This window comes from Tachyglossus aculeatus, chromosome 14, assembly GCF_015852505.1.
Source record: "Tachyglossus aculeatus isolate mTacAcu1 chromosome 14, mTacAcu1.pri, whole genome shotgun sequence".
Classification (NCBI taxonomy): Eukaryota; Metazoa; Chordata; class Mammalia; order Monotremata; family Tachyglossidae; genus Tachyglossus; species Tachyglossus aculeatus.
This window is the reverse complement of record NC_052079.1, coordinates 16,987,490-17,008,229: the sequence shown is the minus strand read 5'-3', so window position 1 is coordinate 17,008,229 and position 20,740 is coordinate 16,987,490. Positions and strand designations below refer to the sequence as shown.

At 44.5% G+C, this 20,740-nt stretch overlaps 1 protein-coding gene across 1 annotated transcript in view; it reads right to left on the bottom strand.

Annotated features, from left to right (window-relative positions):
- Positions 1-6,340: 6,340 nt before the first annotated feature.
- MSRB3 (methionine sulfoxide reductase B3) overlaps positions 6,341-20,740 on the bottom strand; it is a 124,306-nt gene continuing 109,906 nt past the window's right edge. Inside the window, exons 6-7 of the mRNA XM_038756854.1 lie at positions 18,572-18,669; positions 6,341-7,433 (exon numbers count right to left, since the gene is read on the bottom strand). Of these exons, the coding sequence (XP_038612782.1) occupies positions 7,269-7,433; positions 18,572-18,669 (263 nt within the window). The 3' untranslated portion in view covers positions 6,341-7,268. The remainder of the gene's footprint in view (positions 7,434-18,571; positions 18,670-20,740) is intronic.

The window sequence follows — 20,740 nt, the reverse complement described above, 5'->3', positions numbered from 1 at the left end:
AGTAGATTCATTCAACCCCACTGAACCATAAGGCTCAGGGGGTCATTCAGTCCCTACCTCTCTGTTTTAAGACAGGATGGCATGTAAACCACTCCAAAAACAGAGCGGTTTATGAAAATCCCGGAGAAGGAGACACCACAATCCTCCTTTGGAATGTAGTATGTCAATTTCCCCAACTCCCGTAGTCAGGAAGTTCTTCCTCAGGTCCAACCTAAATCTCTCCAGCTACAACTGTTTTCATTGTTAAGCGCTTACTATGTGCCAGCTGCTGTACTAAGTGCTGGGGTAGATACTCACTAATCGGGTCAGACACAATCTCTGTCCCACGTGGAGCTCACAGTCTTAATCCCCATTTTGCAGATGAGGTAACTGAGGCCCAGAGAAGTGAAGCGACTCACCCAAGGTCACACAGCAGACACGTGACGGAGCCAGGATTAGAACCCAGGGCCTTCTGACTTCGAGGTCCGTGTGCTATCCACTAGGCCAGGCTGCTTCTCGCTTGAGTCCAGGCTCTTTAGGCTGGTTCTGGCTAAGAGTGATGACCTTGAAGAACAACAGAGACTTTTTCATGTCAATGGGATTTAATCAAAGCATCTAATAGCAGGACCACCAGGGCAGGGGTAGAGTTGACCAGGCCAGAGATGGTCATTCCAGACTACCCCACGACGCTCCACTTATGTCCTCCTCTGACTCAACCCTGCACCCTCATTCCCCTCCCCTCCCTGGGAGGAGCAGCATGGCCTAGTGAAAAGAGCACAAGCCTGGGAGCTAGAGGACCTGGGTTCTAATTCCAGCTCTGCCCCTTGTCTGCTGTGTGTCCGTGGGAGAGTCACTTTGCTTCTCTGTGCCTCACTTCTCTCGTCTGCAAAATGGGGATTCCATGCCTGTTCTCCCTCCTACTTAGACTGTGATCCCCACGTTGGGCCCGATTAACTCGTACCTACCCCATCGCTTAGTACAGTGCTTGGCACGAAATGAACATTTAACAAATACCATAATAATTATTGCTACTATCAGTCGATCAATCGTATTTATCGAACGCTTACTGTGTGCAGAGCACCACACTCAGAGATTGGTAGAGTACAACATAACAACGTAACAGACACATTCCCTACCCACAACATATTAGATAGCACCAGTCAGTCAATTATATTTTTTGAGTACTTACTCTGTGCCGAGCACTGTACTAAGCGCTCGGGAGAATACAATGTGGCAATATAACAGGCACATTCCCGGTCCACAGCGAGGTTTCAGTCTAGAGGGAGAGACAGATATTAATATAAATAAATAAATGACAGATTCGGACATAAGTGCCGTGGGGCCGAGATGGGGGATGAATAAAGGGAGCAAGTCAGGGTGACGCAGAAGGAGAAGTGGGAGAAGAGGAAAGAGGGGCTTAGTCAAGGAAGGCCTCTTGGAGATGTGCCTTCAATAAGGCTTTGAAGAGGGGGAAGAATAACTGTCTGTAGAAAATGAGGAGGGAGGGCATTCCAGGCCAGATGCAGGACATGGACGAGAGATAGGAGGGGAGATAGATGAAATTAAGATACAGTGAGAGGGTTAGCATTAGAGGAACGAAGTGTGTACACGAACTCTGAAAACCTCTTCTACCCTCGGGCCCCAGAAGGACTTGAGGTGCAGCATTGGAGCCAGCCTGGGCAGGTTTTGAGGTTTCTTACTAATGGGCTTCCAATAAGCAGAGGGAAACGATCCCTTTTTAGCCAGGAGCAGCTTCTTGGCTGGAGGCCAACGGCATACCTATGCGGGGCTGAATGTGAATGAGGCTCTGGTGATTGCACCGACTCTTCAGAGAAAGAACCCACGTGGTTCACCTGGAGATTTTTTCCAGATGCAGACAGGTACGTGAGAAGCCCAGTAATGAAAATGTAATCCGGATGGACCCGTTAGGGGCCTTGTGCTTGTCTCTCTGACAACTCGAACACTAGGAGAGGATGTTCCTGTAGCAATCACTGAGATGATGAGGCAACACAGTCATTAAACCAACAACAGATGATCTACTGCTTGCCACCCCCACAGTTCGGAGTGCGATGAAGAGACCCGGGGGGAGCCCCAAATTTGCAATCTCCTGCAGTTACGAAATACGTCACAAATGGTAATCGGCCCCAAGTCTACCTCCGGGGTGCAGCATCAGAGAGCTCTTCCACGCAAATTCAGGAATTTGAGATACAGCGATAATCGACCGATCGATCGTCTTTATTGAGCGCTTCCTGGGTGCAGAGCACTGTACTTGAGCGATATTGAGCTTTAATGATACCGAGGTTCTCCTGAAACAGAGTCAATGGATCGGTCTATAGATTGATTGATCCATCAATCAGTCAAGAGAAGCGGTGTGTGGATAGAACACAGGCCTGGGAGTCAGATGGACCTGGGTTCTGATCTCAGCTCTGCCACTTGTCTGCTGTGTGACCTTGGGTAAGTCATTTCACTTCTCTGTGCCTCTGTAAAATGGGGATTAAGGCTACGAGGCCCATGTGGGACAGGGACTATGTCCAACCCAATTACCTCCTATCTTCCCCAGCGCTTAGTACAGTGCCTGGCGCACAGTAAGCGCTTAACAAATACCATTTTTTTTTTAAATGACATGTATAGAGTGCTTACTGTGTGTGACCACTATACTAAATGCCTGGGAGAGTACAATACAACTGGGATAGGAGACACTTTCACTGCCTACAAGGAACTTACAGTCTAGGAAATCAATGAATCCATGCAAGACTTTGAGAAACTGTATTTCTAACTGCTTTTAATTCCCTTTTTAGTGGTAAGGAAAGAGTCAATGGTTATTCCCCGTGTGCCACAAAAAAAATCAATATCTATGGAAAAACATATCTTGCATCTGACATGTTATTTTTTTATCCCTTTTCCCTTCCCCTCCTTCTTCTGAATCAATTCAGAGAACACACATAGGCCAATGACAAATTAGGAATTTTTAAAATTTCAGATCTCTAAAATGAGCAACATTTCAGCATTTATTGAGTACCTACGGTGTGCAGAGCCGTGTGCTAAGAGCACAGATGCAGACGATAAAAGTCAATGACATGGCCACTGCTCTCAAGGAGTTTACATTCCTCTTGGGGGAGGCAGGCAGCCACAAACTGTACACTTACAGTAGGAACAATCAATCAAACAGTGGTATTTACTGAGTGTTTACTATGTGCAGAGCATTGTACTAAGTGCTTGAATAAGAGGACCAAGAACAAGAGGAAAATCTAGACAGTGCAAAAGTGAGGAAAGGAAAACAGAATGAATAAATTGTATAAACCCACACATCTACCACCCAAGGAACCAGCATGGCCTAGAGGACAGAGCCCAGGCCTGGGAGTCAAAAGGACCTGGGTTCAAATCCCGACTCTACCACTTGTTTGCTGTGTGATCTTGGGCAAGTCACTTCACTTCTCTGGGCTTCGGTCACCTCATCTATGTAATGGAGATTAAGATTATGAGCCCCAGGTGGTCCAACCCGATTTGCTCGTATCCACCCCAGAGCTTAGTACAGTGACTGGCACATAGTAAGTGCTTAACACATACCACAGTTATTATCATTATGTCTAATTCCCACCTTTATATTATTTCCCTGAATTTAGAGGTCAGTCGGTCAATTGTATTTATCGAGCGCTTACAGTGTGCAGAGCACTGTACTAAGTACTTGGGAGAATACAATATAACAATATAACAGACACATTCCCTGCCCACAGTGAGCTTACAGCCTAGAGGACTGAATAGGCTGGTACCCTCAGTAATGAGCATTATGCTATGCTAATTATAATACTAAAGATGATGGTATTTGTTAAGCACTTACTGTGTGGCAAGCACTGTTCTAAGCCCTGGGGTAGATACAAGCTAATCAGGTTGGACGTGGTCCATGTCCCACATGGGGCTCACAATCTTAATCCCCATTTTACAGATGAGGTAAATGAGGCATAAAGAAGTGAAGTGCTTGCCCAATGTCACACAGCAGAAAAGCGGAGGAGCGGGATTAGAACCCAGGTCCTTCCGACTCCAAAACCCTTGCTCTTTCCACTAGGCCATGTTGCTTCTCTATTCCGATTCTCTTTGGAACATAGGACCTGGCTTGGGGAAAAGACAGAATGCTTCCTCCTTCCCTCTGGTGTCCAAAGAATAGTCGGACTGAGCTGGTCTCCCCTCATACAAGCCTCAAGCGTAACAGCCAGAGAGCTAGGTATACGAGGCTGCTAGTGATGAATGCCAGCTGGAAATCAGCGTACTTGCTGCAAAACAGAAGGATTTTGAAGAAATGAAATGGGAAACATGAATTTATAAAGGAATTTATTGTTTATTCAGTCAAATACAATAGATAAGAAAAGTTTTCCCATGGAAAAGTTTGTGTCTTTTCTGAAAAATACTGAATCGAGGAAAGGTTATTACAAAAGTACTTAAGGTGGAAATAACTTTCCATTTATGACGTATTTCATACTCTCTTCCCTTTCTTCGTTTTTCTTAACAGCGATTTAAAGCTAGGCTCTTCATAGTTGTGTAACAGTAAAATGAGGCTTCTTTAAAATAGATTTTCTATTGCTACAACATTTGCATTTAATATTTGTAAGCATCCAAGAAGTGCAAAGTTTAAAAACATAAGGTACTCTCAATAGGTGTTATATAAATATATATCTATATCTAATAATATGCTGCTCTCTCGAATCCTTCTGTCACATCCACAAGCTGGCCTTCTAAGTTTCAATTTTTTAATACCACCAGATTTCAGCATCTTCAAACTTGCACAATAAGAAAATTGGTCTTACCTTGCACCCCCCTCAGAGTGCCAAGAAAGAAAGTACAATGAATTTCCTCTGTTAAACGGTATAACTCCCACAGGTCACCTACACCTCACCATATTGACTCAGTTCATTTCACTCCATATCCTGCAAAAATAAATCTAGCGCTGGACAGCTGACATTATTGCTCACTGAAGTTCTAGTAATATATTTCTTTAACATAAGACAGAAATAGACTGAAATTTGATAACGCTTCAATCCAAAAGCAATCCAAAACCACATGTATGCCCCCCACTTTCTTATTGATGTTGCATTTTCTTAAAGTTGATGTTGGTGGGAGAAAAATTGGTTTTCCTTGAAACACAAAGAAAGGACCAGAACTCTGTACCTCTCCAGGGAAATGTTAAACCTGGCAAGGTTGCTCTCCTGTCATGTTGCCTCACTCCCCGTATCACATCTCTTAAGTTCATCTGCTTCTTTCATTTCCAAGCCTCACGTCCTCCTTCTCCACTTTGATTTGGTGATCCGGAGGCTGCCTGCTGATTTATCTGTGAGCATCTAAGTTTTTCTTTATTTCAATCCATCAATCAATGGAATTTATTAAGAGTTTACTGAGGACAGAGCACCGTACTAAGCTCTTGGGAGAGTACCATATAACAGAGTTGATAGATGCGTTCCCTGCCCACAAGGAGCTTACAGTCTAGAGTCAAAAGAGAATGTTGCTGCCAATTAGGGTTTCTGGCTGGGGTGATTGGCAGTGCCCATCACACATCAGAGTCTTTCCACTAAGTCTAGACTCGGCCAGTGAAACATGCCGAGTCCAGTGGGGCCACAGTGTATGGTTTTCCCATCCTCTGGACCCATGACAGCCTCGTTGCTCACAATGATGTCCACCCACAGCCCGGGGAAATCTATAAAAGCGACTGGACGTGTCTCAGAATAAAACCGCCTCTTAACAGGTCCGAGGGACGGGCCTCTAGGCCCAACTATTTCCAGGTCAATATACTAAGTCCCTCTTCTCCTCCTCTTCACTTCAACGCACTCGCAACCAGGAGGCTTAGTTTATCATATGGAAAGGAAAATTCTAACGCTATGGAACAGCAAGCTAGAGCCAAAGTCCTGAGGGTTGTGATGTTCTTTACAAATAGAACAATCCCATTTTACAGATGGGGAAACTGAGGCACAGAGTGGTTTAAGGGGTTTGCCCTTGTTCCCCCAAAGGATCATGGGCAAGGAAGGGACTAAGAGCTTGAGACGCCTAATTTCCTAGAATCCTTGGCACCCAAGAGGGACCACGTACCTTTCCCGAGGCATTTTCAAGATGGATAAACGTGCCCTGCCTGAGTCATTTTTTTGACCCGGCATCCGGGGCCTTTTCATTTCCCTTCCACATTTTTTTCAACTCCTCTCCTACCTCATTCAAGCTTCCCGACTTTAACGTTCAAAACATTTCACATCTCCAAAAATGTTCGTCTCATCTGCAGCTCGTGTTGGGTGAGGGCTGGAAGGGGAGGAAAAGGGAAGATTTGGGGGAGCATCTACTTCTTTCATTCATTCAATCATATTTATTGAGCGCTTATTTTGTGCAGAGCACTGTACTAAGTGCTTGGGAAGTACAAGTCGGCAACATATAGAGACGGTCCCTACTCAACAATGGGCTCTTCTGGCAAACCCTGTGCAAAAGGCATCTCCACATTTTGCAAGGTCGTTGTCTCTTTCCTCAATGGAAAATGAATAGAATAAAATACAATAATAAAATAAAATAAAATAAAGGCATGAATGGGAGGAACTGCTGCTCTCCCTTCCCCCACCCAGATCTGGTAGCCGATTAACATCAGGAAAGACTTTAAACATTCACACCCTTAGAGCATGAATGCTTTAGCGTGAGCTTTCCACAAAGCCCAGAGGTTTGGTCAGAAATTCCAAATCTTTATCGACTATGGCTTAAAACAAATTCACTGCTGTCAAAGGCCACCTCCTGCTCAGACAGAATGAGTTCATTTTCTCTGCTCTGTCCCCTCCAACAGCACTGACTTTGGACATAATAAGAAGTCATAATGGTGGTATTTTTCAAGCACTAACTGGGGACAAGCTCTGTACTAAGCACTGGGGTAGATACAGGATAAAAGGGTATCCCTTATGGAGCTCACAGCCTAAGGGGGAGGAGATCCTGATTTTACCCTTTGCAGACCAAATGGCCCCTGTCACTAAGCAAGGAGAACAAATCGGTAAAAGGAGCGAATGTCCCAGGTTAAAACAAATGGTGCTGTTTCTCCATAAAACCATTTCCCCCAACAAAATCTGTGTTTCTCATAACTGGCTAAAATTCTAATCAACAGCAAAATACACTGTCAGCCAAGCCTCCATTTAAGCAAAGAAAAAAAAAAAAAGAAAACCTCAATAGTGACAAACTTCCCTTATAATTTTTTTTAAATGATGTAATAAGATAGCAGGTGATTTAATTTTTTTTCTACTAAGCCATGTGGTAAGAACATCTGCTCGGTCTTCTGCTTGTTCTTACAGCTCACTTTTGCCTGGCTGAATAGGGCTGTCTCCACCGCCGTTTTCTTGGCTGATGTTCTCTTCCACGGCCGTGAAGGACAATGAAGCTGAATTTATGCAATATCTTTTGCCGGTCGGACGAGGGCCGTCTTCGAAGATGTGCCCCAGGTGAGCACCGCACTGAAAGAGAACAGCCACGGACAAGGGAAAATCTGTAAGAATCAGGACTGACAGATACATTTGTTCCAAGAAGCCGTATGGCGTAGTGGATAGCACCCAGGCCTGGGAGTAAGAAGGTTGTGGGGTCTAATCTCAGCTCTGCCACTTGTCTGCTGTTTGACCTTAGGCAAGTCATTTCACTTCCCTGGGCCTCAGTTACCTCATCTGTAAAATGGGGATTGAGGCTGTGAGTCCCATGTGGGACCAGGACTGTGTCCAACCTGATTTGCTTGTATCCACCTCAGAGCTTAATACAGTGCCTGGCACCTAGTAAGCACTTCAAAATGCCATTACTACTATTATTATTATTATTATTATTTCCTTGGACTGGAATGACAGAAACCACCAGGGCTGACGCTAAAGAGAAAACCTGGGACCCTTTGGCTCAGAAATCACAGAAGAATCACTGGATTTTTTTTATCTAATAATAATATCCATGATGGTGTCTGTTAAGTGCTTACTGTGTGCCAAGCACTGTACTAAATACTGGGGTAGATATGAGGTAATCTGGTTATCAATCAATCAATCAATCAATCAATCGTATTTATTGAGCGCTTACTGTGTGCAGAGCACTGTACTAAGCACTTGGGAAGTACAAGATGGCAACATATAGAGACAGTCCCTACCCAACAGTGGGCTCACAGTCTAGAAGGGGGAGACAGAGAACAAAACAAAACATATTAACAAAATAAAATAAATAGAATAAATATGTACAAATAAAATAAATAAATAGAATAATAAATACGTACAAACATATATACATACATACAGGTGACAAGTAGACAGCGTGGCTCAGTGGAAATAGCCCAGGCTTTGGGAAGTACAAGATGGCAACATATAGAGACAGTCCCTACCCAACAGTGGGCTCACATTCTAAAAGGGGGAGACAGAGAACAAAACCAAACATACTAACAAAATAAAATAAATAGAATAGATATGTACAAGTAAAATAAATAAATAAATAGACACAGTCTCACATGGGGCTCGCCATCTTAATCCCCATTTTACAGATGAGGAAGCTGAGCGGCGCTTACTGGGTGCAGAGCACTGTACTAGGAGCTAACAGTCTTAATCCCCATTTTACAGTTGAGGAAACTGAGGCACAGAGAAGTTAGGTGACTTGCCCAAGGTTCACAGCAGGCAAGGAGCAGAGTCAGGATTAGAACGCAGGTTCTCTGATTCCCAGGCCCATGCTCTTTCCTTTAGGCCACACCGATCTCAAATTCACTGGTCAAGCTGAAAATGGCAAGCGATTCTGTGAACTGAGTTGGCATGCTCTCTGCTTTGGGCAGGAAGGGTGGCAGCAGAACATTTCTTCCCCTTTTGGCTTTGGCCAGCTTCAGTTCAATTGGCCATGACGGCAGGTGATGTTTGCTTCCAGGGGTGGTTAAACGTAACAGCAGACAAGCATCCCGAGCCCTTAGAACCCAGCAGAGGAGGCTGTGAGGCTGAGGGGATTTAAGTCACGGCCTCAGTGACCTGAATGATCCCTCTTCAACCCCTAGACTAGAAGCAGCACAAGTCTGCGAGTCAGGAGGACCCGGGTTCTAATCCCAGCTCAGCCACTTGTCTGCTGTGTGACCTTGGGCAGCTCATTTCACTTCTCTGGGTCTCGGTTTCCTCATCTGTAAAGTGGGGATTAAGAAAGTGGGCCCAATGAGGGACATACACTGTGTCCGACCTAATTACCTTGTGTCTTCTCCAGTGCTTTGGAACAGCGCCTGGCTCATAGTAACAGTTAACAAATACCATTTAAAAAAGAAGTTTCAAGGAGAAAGGTAGGCTCACCTTTAATTGGTCACCATCAACCCCTTTCTCACATCTTCCCCCTGGACTGGAAGTCCCTCCCCCTCCATATATACCAGATGACCACTTTCCCTACCTTCAAATTGGTCACCACAAAGAGTCCAGAATTAAGACAGAGAATCAATCAATGGTATTTACTGAGCATTTACTGGGTTTGGAACACTAAGCGCTTGCGAAAGTACAACACCACAGAATTAGTGGACACGCTCCCTGCCCATAACAAGCTTACAGTCTAGAGGAGAAGTCCACAGATCTAGAAACAAACAATCCCGTCAGCCTGCTGACCCAAGAAATCTAACTCTTAAGCCACTCCTGCGTGTTCTCCCAAGGAGGCTGTCTGGTCATGGCCCATCCTCGAGAAAAAGGCTCTCAGACACCCACTCCAAATGGTGGCTGAAGTCGCCTCTGAAAAGTCAGGAGTAGAGGTGAGCGCTTACTGTTTGCAGATCACTGTACTAAGCACTTGGGAAGTACAGGTTGGCAACATACAGAGACGGTCCCTACCCAACAGTGGGCTCACAGTCCTAGAAGGGGGAGACAGAGAACAAAACAAAACATATTAACAAAATAAAATAAATAGAATAAATATGTACAAATAAAATAAATAGAATAATAAATACGTACAAACATATATACATATATACAGGTGACAAGTAGACAGCGTGGCTCAGTGGAAATAGCCCAGGCTTTGGAGTCAGAGGTTATGGGTTCAAATCCCGGCTCCGCCAATTGTCAGCTGTGTGACTTTGGGCAAGTCACTTCACTTCTCTGGGCCTCAGTTACCTCATCTGTAAAATGGGGATGAAGACTGTGAGCCCCCCATGGAACAACCTGATCACCTTGTAACCTCCCCAGCACTTAGAACAGTGCTTTGCACATAGTAAGTGCTTAATAAATGCGATTATTATTATTAATAACAATAATACAAATAGATATAGATAATAGATATAAGGTAATCAGGTTGGACACAGTTTCTGTCATACATGGGGCTCACAAATCTCCATCCCCATTTTCCAGATGAGGTAACTGAGGCTCAAAGAAGTGAAGTGGCTTGCCCAGGTTTAAACAGCAGATACATGGTGGAGCCGGGATTAGAACCCACATCCTCCGACTCCCAGAGCCGGGCTCTTGCCACTAAGCCTCAGCGTTTCTTCTAAGCACCTGGTCAGAACCGATGGAACATGTGGAGGAATGCTCCCAAACTGGCTGCAAGCGGTTTGTTCCAGAACGCATCCTGTGGATCAATCAATCAATCAATCAATCATATTTATTGAGCGCTTACTGTGTGCACAGCACTATACTAAGCGCTTGGGAAGTACAAGTTGGCAACATATAGAGACAGTCCCTACCCAACAGTGGGCTCACACTCTAAAAGGGATGGATGGGTGGGGTAGGAGCAATATGGCCTACCGTGTGACTTTAGACTAGACACGTCACTTCTCCAGTCCTCAGTTCCCGCCGACCTCTCGCCCACATCCTGCTTCTGGTCCGGAACGCCCACCCTCCTCATATAATAATGATGGTATTTGTTAAGTGCTTACTATGTGCAAAGCACTGTTCTAAGTGCTGGGGAGGTTACCAGGTGATCAGGTTGTCCCATGGGGGGCTCACAGCTTTAATCCCCATTTTACAGATGAGGTAACTGAGGCACAGAGAAGTTAAGTGACTTGCCCAAAGTCGCACAGCTGACAGTGGGCAGAGCCGGGATTTGAACCCATGACCTCTGACTCCAAAGCCCGGGCTCTTTCCACGCTGCTTCTCTAACATATCTGACAGACAAGCACTCTCCCCCACTTTAAAGCCTTTTTGAAGGCCATCTCCTCCAAGAGGCCTTCCCTGACTAAGCCTTCTTTTTCTCTTCTCCCACTCCCTTCTGCATTACCCTGACTTGCTCCCTTTATTCATCCGCACTCCCAGCCCCAAGGCATCATGCACATATCAGTAATTTCTTTATTTATACTAATGTCTGTCTCTCCTCTAGACTGTAAACTTGTTGTGGGCAGAGAATGTGTCTGTTCCATTTTTATATTGTACTCTCCCAGGTGCTTAGTACAGTGCTCAGCACACAGTAAGCGCTCTTACAGACTGTACAATGGGGGTTAATACTGTGAGCCCCACGTGGGACAACTGTGTCCAACCCAATTGTCTTGTATCTACCCCAGCCCTTAGTTCAATGCCTAGCACCTAGTAAGTGCTTAACAAATACCATAAAAAAATTAATAAATGTCTGCCAAGTTTCTAGCTCAAGGAACATCCTGACCCAGGATGGCAGCAAGAGGTGGCCAATCAGCCCAACCCCGAAGAAAAATGCCATTTTGAAAGCTAAAGGATCCAGCACTCTCCTTGTTCTTCTCTTTCCTTTCTGCCTCCTTCCCCAAAATGTAGAAAGCAGGAGTTAGCGATCGCACAAGCTGCAGAGATCCAGGGGCGGAGGTAGGGGGTGGGAGGTCTCCATGCAGAGAAAAAAGGCGTGGGCATCCAGTGTAATAAAATCGAATCCCACAATCTGACTGCAATTCTCCATTTCATGCCCAGATAACGTATGTGGCACTTGACATACTTTTGCAGTGATGTATTTCCAATGGCCTGGTGGAGGTTTTCCTCCCACTCTTTTCCTAGGATGTTTTTTTTTCTTTATTACTGTAATTTTCTTCCAAAGCGTTTGATCTCTAAGACGAGGCACTTTCAAAGACAGACTTTTACGCTTGGGCAAAAAGGAGAGGGTTTAGTATGGAGAGAGTGGCCATAAGAAAGGCAATTTCTCTGCCAGTAGTTTTCTGTTTCCTTTTGCCGTTATTGAAGACACTTGTGTTTAAATAAGAGCATTTCCCCTTGTGCTTGTGATACCATATCTGTTGCCAAGGAAATGATTGTGAAGTCACCAGTTTAGCATTAGGATTTTACTCAAAGATCAAGCAAAAGAGAGAGCGAGACAGAGAGAAAGAGAGAGAGAGATATGGTGGAGAGTCTGAAACCCCTAGTGAAACACATGGGTATCTTTAATCATCAGCAATATATATGGTTGTCATCTGCAAAAGATTAATATGGTTTTGGGTTATACCAAGAACCATTTAACGTCTGAAAAAAGAGGGGAAAAAAACCAACAAAAACCTTTTCTATTGGTGAATATTTACCTTTTGGTTGATTTAGCTGACTTGGCTCAAATGAATCCTGAGCTCAAAGAAATCCCAAGAACCCCACCACAAATTCAAGGAGTAATAACAATAGCCATAAATAGCCTCCAGCAGGGGAAAATACTGGGACCCAATGGTTTCCTTATAGATTTGTATGAAAAAAAATTAAGATATTTATGGGATTCCCATTTGCTCCAGAGGCCAAATTTTCATCTGAAGAAAGGACTCCCCAAACGTTTCCCTGAGAGACTCATTTCACTGAACTGTAGCTGAAACTGGAGAAAGATGGCAGGTTTATCTCCTCTTTCCCTTTGCTCAGACTGTAAACCAATCAATCAATCAATCATATTTACTGCGCTTACTATGTGCAGGGTGTAGTACTAAGGGCTTGGAAGGGTACAAACAGCAATATAACAGACACATTCCCTGCCCACGATGAGCTTACACTGAGCAAGTGTGTTTCTGGAGAGGACTGGGAGGGTACTGCCAACCGATTTTATTTCCGAGAGAGGGGATGGAAGTAATCAGTTGATTGGTGGCTGGAGAACTTGGATTCAATAGTATTTTGGGGGGCAAAACAAACTTGCGTACCAGAAGAGAGCAAGGGAATCAATCCAGGGAGAGAAAGCTGAAAAGAGAAAGCTGAGAAGCTCTTCTCTATGAAGGACGGCTGGCACTAAATACACTGCTTTGCACACAGTAAGCTCTCAATAAATACGATGAACCATGTAATCAATATAGTCTAATCCTATAGACTGTAGACTCATAGTGGGCAGGGACTGTGTCTGTTGTAGGGTACTCTCCCAAGTGCTCAGAACAGTGCTCCGCACACAGTAAGCGCTCAATAAATACGATGGAATGAATGACTGAATGACTGTAAACTCGTTATGGGCCAGGAACAGTGTCTGCTAGTTCTGCTGTGCTGTACTCTCCAAAGCGCTCAGTACAGTGCTCTGCACGGTGGAAGCGCTCAATAAATACCATTGATTGACTGATTGAACCAACAGCAATGCCAGGAAATGCCAAGACCAGCAGTTTGCTGTAGTTGAGAGCAGGCTCTCCATCGGGTTTGTGGTGGGCTGCTGACCCTGGGACCTTTCCTCAACTAGAAATGGCGGTAGGGGAGAAGCGAAGGGATGGGGAAATGATCAGCTCCTACTGACTGAGAGAAGCGGAGAGAAGCAGCCTGGCTTAGCGAATGGAGCCCAGGCCTGGGAGTTGGAAGGATCTGGGTTCTTATCCCCACTCCACCACTTGTCTGCTGCGTGATCTTGGGTGAGTCACTTCACTTCTCTGAGCCTCAGTTCCCTCATCTGAAAAATGGGGGTTAAGACCGTGAGCTCCATGTGGGACAGGGACTGTGTTCAACCTGATTCACTTGTATCTACCCCAGCACTTAGAACAGTGCTTGGAACATAGTAAGTGCTTAACAAGTACCATTATTAAAAAATCATCTGCATAACAGAATTGACCATGACTGGTCACCCACCAGTTCTTTTCCCCTGATGCTCCCCTAACCCCAGAAAAGGAGGGGGGAACCTCTTAGAGGATAGGGCTCTGAAGCTCTCTGGGGTAGTCGCTCACTGTTCCTGTGGGAGAGGGAAAACAGTGCTCTGAGGAGAAAACTGGGGGAAAGAGAAAACAGACCAAGGGAATGGAGGCTCATGGGAAAGAAGGGTCTTCAGTTTGGAGCTATGGACCAGGTGAAGAAACTGGCTGATGAGGAAGAGGAGGAAGGAAGGGAGGAGGAGGAGGAGAGGGGCCAGTATGGAAAGCATTAGAACGTTTTTTTTTCAAAGAGAGGAGGAAAAAAAATGTATGAGGAAAGGATAAAAACAAAACCCAAAGAAAGGAAAAGGTAAAAGTGAAGAGACCGAGAAAGTGTGTGAAAGACAAAAGCAAAAAGACAAAGAGGAAGGAAGAAGATGTGCCCGCAACTTTTTAATTTAGCGAAATCCCATTTTATTTGTTCGTGTTCCCACAATGTATTGTATTTCCCTGGCAGCCATCCCATAACTCCATACATCTGGGGGAGGGGACAACCCACAGTGTATTCTGGTTTGAGCCTTATTAATTCCTACAGTTGGCATGTAACTCACGTAAAGGAGCATACATTTTTTGTACACTACATGCCAGGGTGGAAGGCGTTTTCCCTCTCCCTTGTCTTTAAAATTAAAGCCCTGACTGGGGAGAGAATGGATTTCTCAGTAATAGAAATGAAGGGGGCTGGGCTGGAAGAGACACCCCTTCCTGTCCTCCTTCCCCCCAGAAGGATATGGCTTAGTGTCAGTTCCCTGTGATTCAGGAAGCCTGGAGGAAAGTGGATTGTTCTGGAAGTTCCAAAGACTGGGAACCCGGCTAGCTGTTCGGCTGGAGGAAGAACCAAAGTTAATCTCAGATGGGGGTGGGCATTACCTCCTCTTGGCATGCACGATGAATTTGTCTGTGATCCCTGAAACCCTTGATCAGCCATCTTGGTTACTTTTGGCTGTGAGTTACTTCCCGTTGGGACATTACCTGCTAAGTTGAGGGAGAAGACGGATTCCACCCTGAAGAGAAGCACTGTCCCATGAGCCTGGCCCCAATTTAAAGTCCCGTGGCACGGCTAAAGTATATTTTAGGTGATTTTATTTTCCCTTCTATTCCTCCTTATGAAGGGCTACCTGACGGTGACATCTGCTCCAGGTGATGAGCGAGGTCTCTTTGTCAGTGACAGGGAGCAGGAAAAATCAGTCAATCAATCAATGGTATTTATTGAGCACTTACTGTGTGCTCAGCACTGTATTAAGTGCTTGGGAGAGTACAAGAGTTGGTAGACATGCTTCCTGCTCTCAACGAATTTACAATCTAGAGGAAGGGAGGACATGGTGGGGCTGGTGAGGGGCGTGGGGGAGAGTTGGAATATGAATGAGGCCAATTCCAATCTCACCAGAGAGCAGGCAGTGTGCAGAGCACTGTACTAAGCACTTGGGAGAGTACTATGTAAACTCTTAAACTGCGAGAGCCCTGCAAGAATCTGAGTCCTCTACTCATTCTACATCCTCTCTCTGAGAAGCAGCATCGCCTCTATAAAAGAGCATAGGGAATAGGAGTCAGAGGGTCTGAGTTCTAATCATGGGCCTGCCACTTGCCTGCTGTGTGACCTGGGGCAGATATCACTTGACCTGCCTGGACCTCAGCTTTCTCAGCTATAAAATGGGGATTTAATATCTTTTCTCCCTCCTGAGGGCCACAGATGGGACAGACATTGTTTCCAACCTGATGATCTTGTATCTACCCCAGTACTTAGAATGGTGCTTGGCCCAGAGCAAGAGTGAAACAATTACACAAATATCATTTTCTCCAGGGTACAAATCCATTCTGTTCCCACTTCTAAGGAAGTAACTTCCAAATCCATGTCTCCAGCCTGCCCTGTCTCCTGCCTCATGGGATATTTTCCCCTGGATGACCCTTCAATACCTTAAACTCAGGATGCCCCCAAGCAGAATTTATCATCCTTCCTAAACTGTCTGCTCCTTTTAACTCTCCCATTACTATAGACAACATCCTATCCTCCCTGTCTCAGCAGTTTGTAACCTTGATGTCATCTTTGACTTCTCTCTGTCATTTACCTCCCACGTTCAGTCTGTCTTCCTGACAATCCTTCTGCTAAGGTATTTGAAGAATCCCTTCCCTCTTCTCCACCATCCCTCATCACTCTTTGGAGGGATTACTGTAAAAGCCTGGTCTCCCTGCCTCAAAACCCTCTCTGCTTTAATACCCTGAATATAGCTGCAGGTATCATCATCTTAAAAGGCTATTCAAGGCATAATGCTGCCTTTCTCAAGAACCTCCAATTTTTTTCGGGGGGGAGGCTACTATTTCTTTTAGGTAGCTGGGGAAACCCAGTAAACAAAACTTGGTTTCATTGTGGTATTCACTGAGGGCTTACTATGTGTCGAACACTGTATTTAAGCACTGAGTTAAATAAAAGATAATCAGGAAGACACAATCCCTGACCCATCAGGGAATAATAATGATAATAATAATGATGGTATTTGTTAAGCACTATGTGCCAAGCACTGTTCTAAGCACTGGGGTAGGACAAGGTAATCAGGTTGTCCCACGTGGGGCTCACAGTCTTAGTCCCCATTTTACTGATGAGGTAACTGAGGCACAGAGAAGTTAAGTGACTTGCCCCAAGTCACACAGCTAAGTGGTGGGGCTGGTATTAGAACCCATGGCCTCTGACTCCCAAGCCCGTGCTCTTTCCACTAAGCCATGCTGCTTCGCACAGACTAAGGGGTATGGAGAACAGGTATTCTATCTCCAGTTTACAGATGAGGAAATTGAGATACATTTTCTGCCTACAGTGAGTTTACAGTTAGAGGGGGAGACAGATATTAATAGAAATAAATAAATTACAGATATACATAAATGCTGTGGGGCTGAAGGAAGGGTGAATAAAGGGAGTAAATCCAAGTGTAAGGGTGATGCAGAAGGGAATGGGAGAAGAGGAAATGAGAGCTTAGGCAGAGACTAATTCCCATTTCCCTTTCCCTTTCCCAGCAAAGTCAGATCATTCTGCTAGTTTGATCTACTAACTGGTGAGAATACTGAGCAAACCAGCCCACCCATTCCCCCTCAACCCTCAAATCCTGGGGTACCTAAAGTTGAGTGAATGTCCTTTTTACCACCCCATTTTCGCCACCTTGTCAAATCAAGAAGGAACCTGGAGTTTGTGGGTACCTGCCAATCTCAGAAGTTCTCATAGCCTCTAATGATAATAATAACTGTCGAATTTGTTAAGCATTTACTATGTGCCAGGCATATTCTTGAAGGTAGGAATGTGCATTTTGCTTCCACCATATTCTTCCAAGAACTTAGTTAGGTACCCTGCAACTCGACAGGTGCTAGTAAATATCACTGATCGATCTTTTGTTTCTTTCTTGTCCATAGCTTTTTAAATACATTTTTAAAAATTACTTATTTTCTCAATGTCTGCCTCCCACTCTAGACTGTAAGCTCATTATGAGCAGGGAACGGCTCTCCTAATGCTGTTGCACTGTACTCTCCCAGGCACTTAGAACAGTGTTCTGCATACAGTAAGCGTTCAGTAGATACCATGGTTTGATTGACTGCTTTCTCTTTTTACATGTTGGGCGATCTCTCCCTCTTCCATTCTGATATTTGTCTAAGTCATTCCAAAAACAGGCAAATGGCAAGAAACAAAGTAAATGCCAGTCAATTCTTGCCTAGTAAGCCTTATTAGAAGCTACTTTCAGTGTGTCTAAAGTGAGGCTAATTCAGTTTTACAACACATCAGTTCTGACTTTACAACACAAGCCCCCTTGAGGACATTAGCTTCACAGATGAAGCTAAAGCTAAACCAATCAATCGATCAGTCAATCATATTTACTGAGGGCTCAGCGTATGCAGAACATTGTACTAAGCACTTGGGAGAGTGCAATATATTCAATACTAAATGAATGCCATCGATTGATTGATTATTTGGAAATATAAGGATACACATAAATAATGGCAGCCTACTCACACTTTGCCACAGAAGAGGGCAGAAAGATGCAAGAAAAGAATTAGACTGAGATAGGTCAATTCCTCCTGCATAATCTCATTTTACAAGTGGGAGGTAATAATTGGTATCAATTAATTGGCCCTGTTCAGCATGAAACAGTAAATGCTCAATTAATACAACTAATGAGGATGATGACATCTTATGTTACCCTCCTTTCCTGTCATTCTTGTGATAATAATAATAATGATAAATGTGATATTTGTTAAGCATTTACTATGTGACAGGCCCTGTACTAAGCACTGGGGTAGTTACAAGTTAATCAGGTTGGACACAGTCCCTGTCCCACATGGGGCCTCAGTCTTCATCCCTATTTTATAGTCGAGGTAACTGAGGCACAGAGAAGTAAAGTGACTTGCCCACGGTCACACAGCAGACAAGTGGTGGAGCCAGGATTAGAACCCAGGTCCTTCAAACTCCCAGGCCCAGGCTCCATCCACTAGGCCATGCTGCCTCTCAATGTGATCTATAGGGCGGTCATTTAAAGCACATTGTGACACAATCAAAAGTTGTGAAAGGGTTTTGCAAGGGAGAGTGAAAATGGATCCTGGGCACTTTGAGGCCAAAGTTTTCATGTGTTGTCAACTGACCTGAGAACAGCTTGTTTCCACCCTATGCATTCCATAGGAGAAGTCATCAGTGAGTGTAATTGCATCAGAGCCGATCACGTCATAGAAGGAAGGCCACCCTGGAACAGAGACGGGACACAGACACCAGAGATAAAATGGCTTTGGATTAGAGATGCGATTTTACGAAATGGAAATCCTCTGTTCGTGTCTCACACTTAACTTTTCGACTTGAGAACGTCAGAATGAAAGGAACTGACCCTTTCTGGGGTAAAGTATGTTTATGAGGTAAACTATGTATGTTACAGTCCACGGCTTTCTTTCGTCTCAGTTTAAAATCAACTACACGAAAACCCTGTTATTCATTCCAGGGTTTTGTAGCCTTATCTTGCACAGGACTTATGTCCATATCCATAATTCATTTATTTATATTCACGTCTGTCTTCCCTTCTGGACTTGTAAGTTCCTTGTGGGCAGGGAATGTGACTGTTATAGTGTTACGTTGTTGTACTCTCCCAAGTGCTCTGGACACAGTACAGTGCTCAATTATTGGGTAGGGACCGTCTCTATATGTTACCAACTTGTTCTTCCCAAGCGCTTAGTACAGTGCTCTGCACACAGTAAGTGCTCAATAAATACAACTGAATGAACGAATGAATAAATACGGTTGGTTGACTGGTCATTCCTCTAGACTGAAAACTCATTGTGGGCAGGGAACATGTCTACCAACTCTGTTATTCTATTATATTGTACTCTCCCACGCACCTAGCACAGTGCTCTGCACACAGTAAGTGCTCAATACATACAATCAATTCATTGATTATCATCATCAGCAGCATATTTTTTAATGGTATTGGTTAAGTGCTTACTATGTTCTAGGCACTGTTCTAAGCTCTGAGTTAGATACAAGATAATCGGGTTGGACACAGTCCATGTCCCATATGGGGTTCACAGTCTTACCCCATTTTACAGATGAGGTAACTGAGCAACTGACTGATTCACATCCACTGATGGAAATTTCAACTTCACACCCAAAGGACACCCAATCTCCGCTTCTCTAGAAAGCTCCAATCTGTCTTTCATGTTCAATTAAACCACGTTGTTCAGATCCTTCTGGCCCTAAATAACTTTCCGGAATGAGAAGTGGTGTACACTATAGAAGTTCTGAGAATAGAACATGGGCTCTGAAGCTTCTAATGGATAGAGCCTGGGCTTGGGAGTCAGGGGTCATGGGTTCAAATCCCGGCTCCACCAATTGTCAGCTGTGTGACTTTGGGCAAGTCACTTAATTTCTCTGGGCCTCAGTTACCTCATCTGTAAAATGGGGATTAAGACTGTGAGCCCCCCGTGGGACAACCTGATCACCTTGTAACCTCCCCAGCGCTTAGAACAGTGCTTTGCACATAGTAAGCACTTAATAATGCCATTATTAGTATTAGAAGTTCCTGGGTTCTAATCCCAGCTACGCCACTTGTCTGCTGGGTGACCTTGGGCTAGTAACTTCACTTTTCTGTGCCTCAGTTCCCTCACCTGTAAAATGGGGATTAAGACTGTGAGCTCCTTGTGAAACAGGGACTGTGTTCAACCTGATTAGCTCTTATCTTCCCAAGCACGTATGACCTTGCCTGGCACATAGTAAGCGCTTAACAGATACTATACAAAAAAAAAAGTTCCTTCCATTAGAAAGTAAATTCCCTACATCTTCATGGCTCCGCAGTGTGCTTTGGCACCCTGTTAATGACCCCAAGTTTAAAATGGATTTAGCTTCATGTTTTTGGAACAGCATTCAGATCTGTTAAAAGCCCCGAATCAACCGAATGAGAAAAGTTTACCACCACTGTAAGCTCTAGACTGTAAGCTCATTATGGTCAGGGAATGTGTCTGCTCATTCTGTTGTACTGTACTCTCCCAAGTGCCCAGTATTTTATACTATGGCTCTGCACATAGTAGCCCTCAATAAATACCACTGACTGCTTGAGCACTGAGTGGCATGCAATCCGGTTTGTCTCATCAAGTCCTGAGGATTCCATTTTCTGTAAATTTCCCCCCCTCCAAATAAGCCTAGAGACACTAATGTGAGGCTTGTTGGAAGGCTTGTGCGCCCAAATGATGAAAGACGTGTGAAGCTGCTGAATCGCGGGCACGTTTTTGCAGGAACAAAATTGATGCCTGCAGAAAGGTGACCGCCCTTTA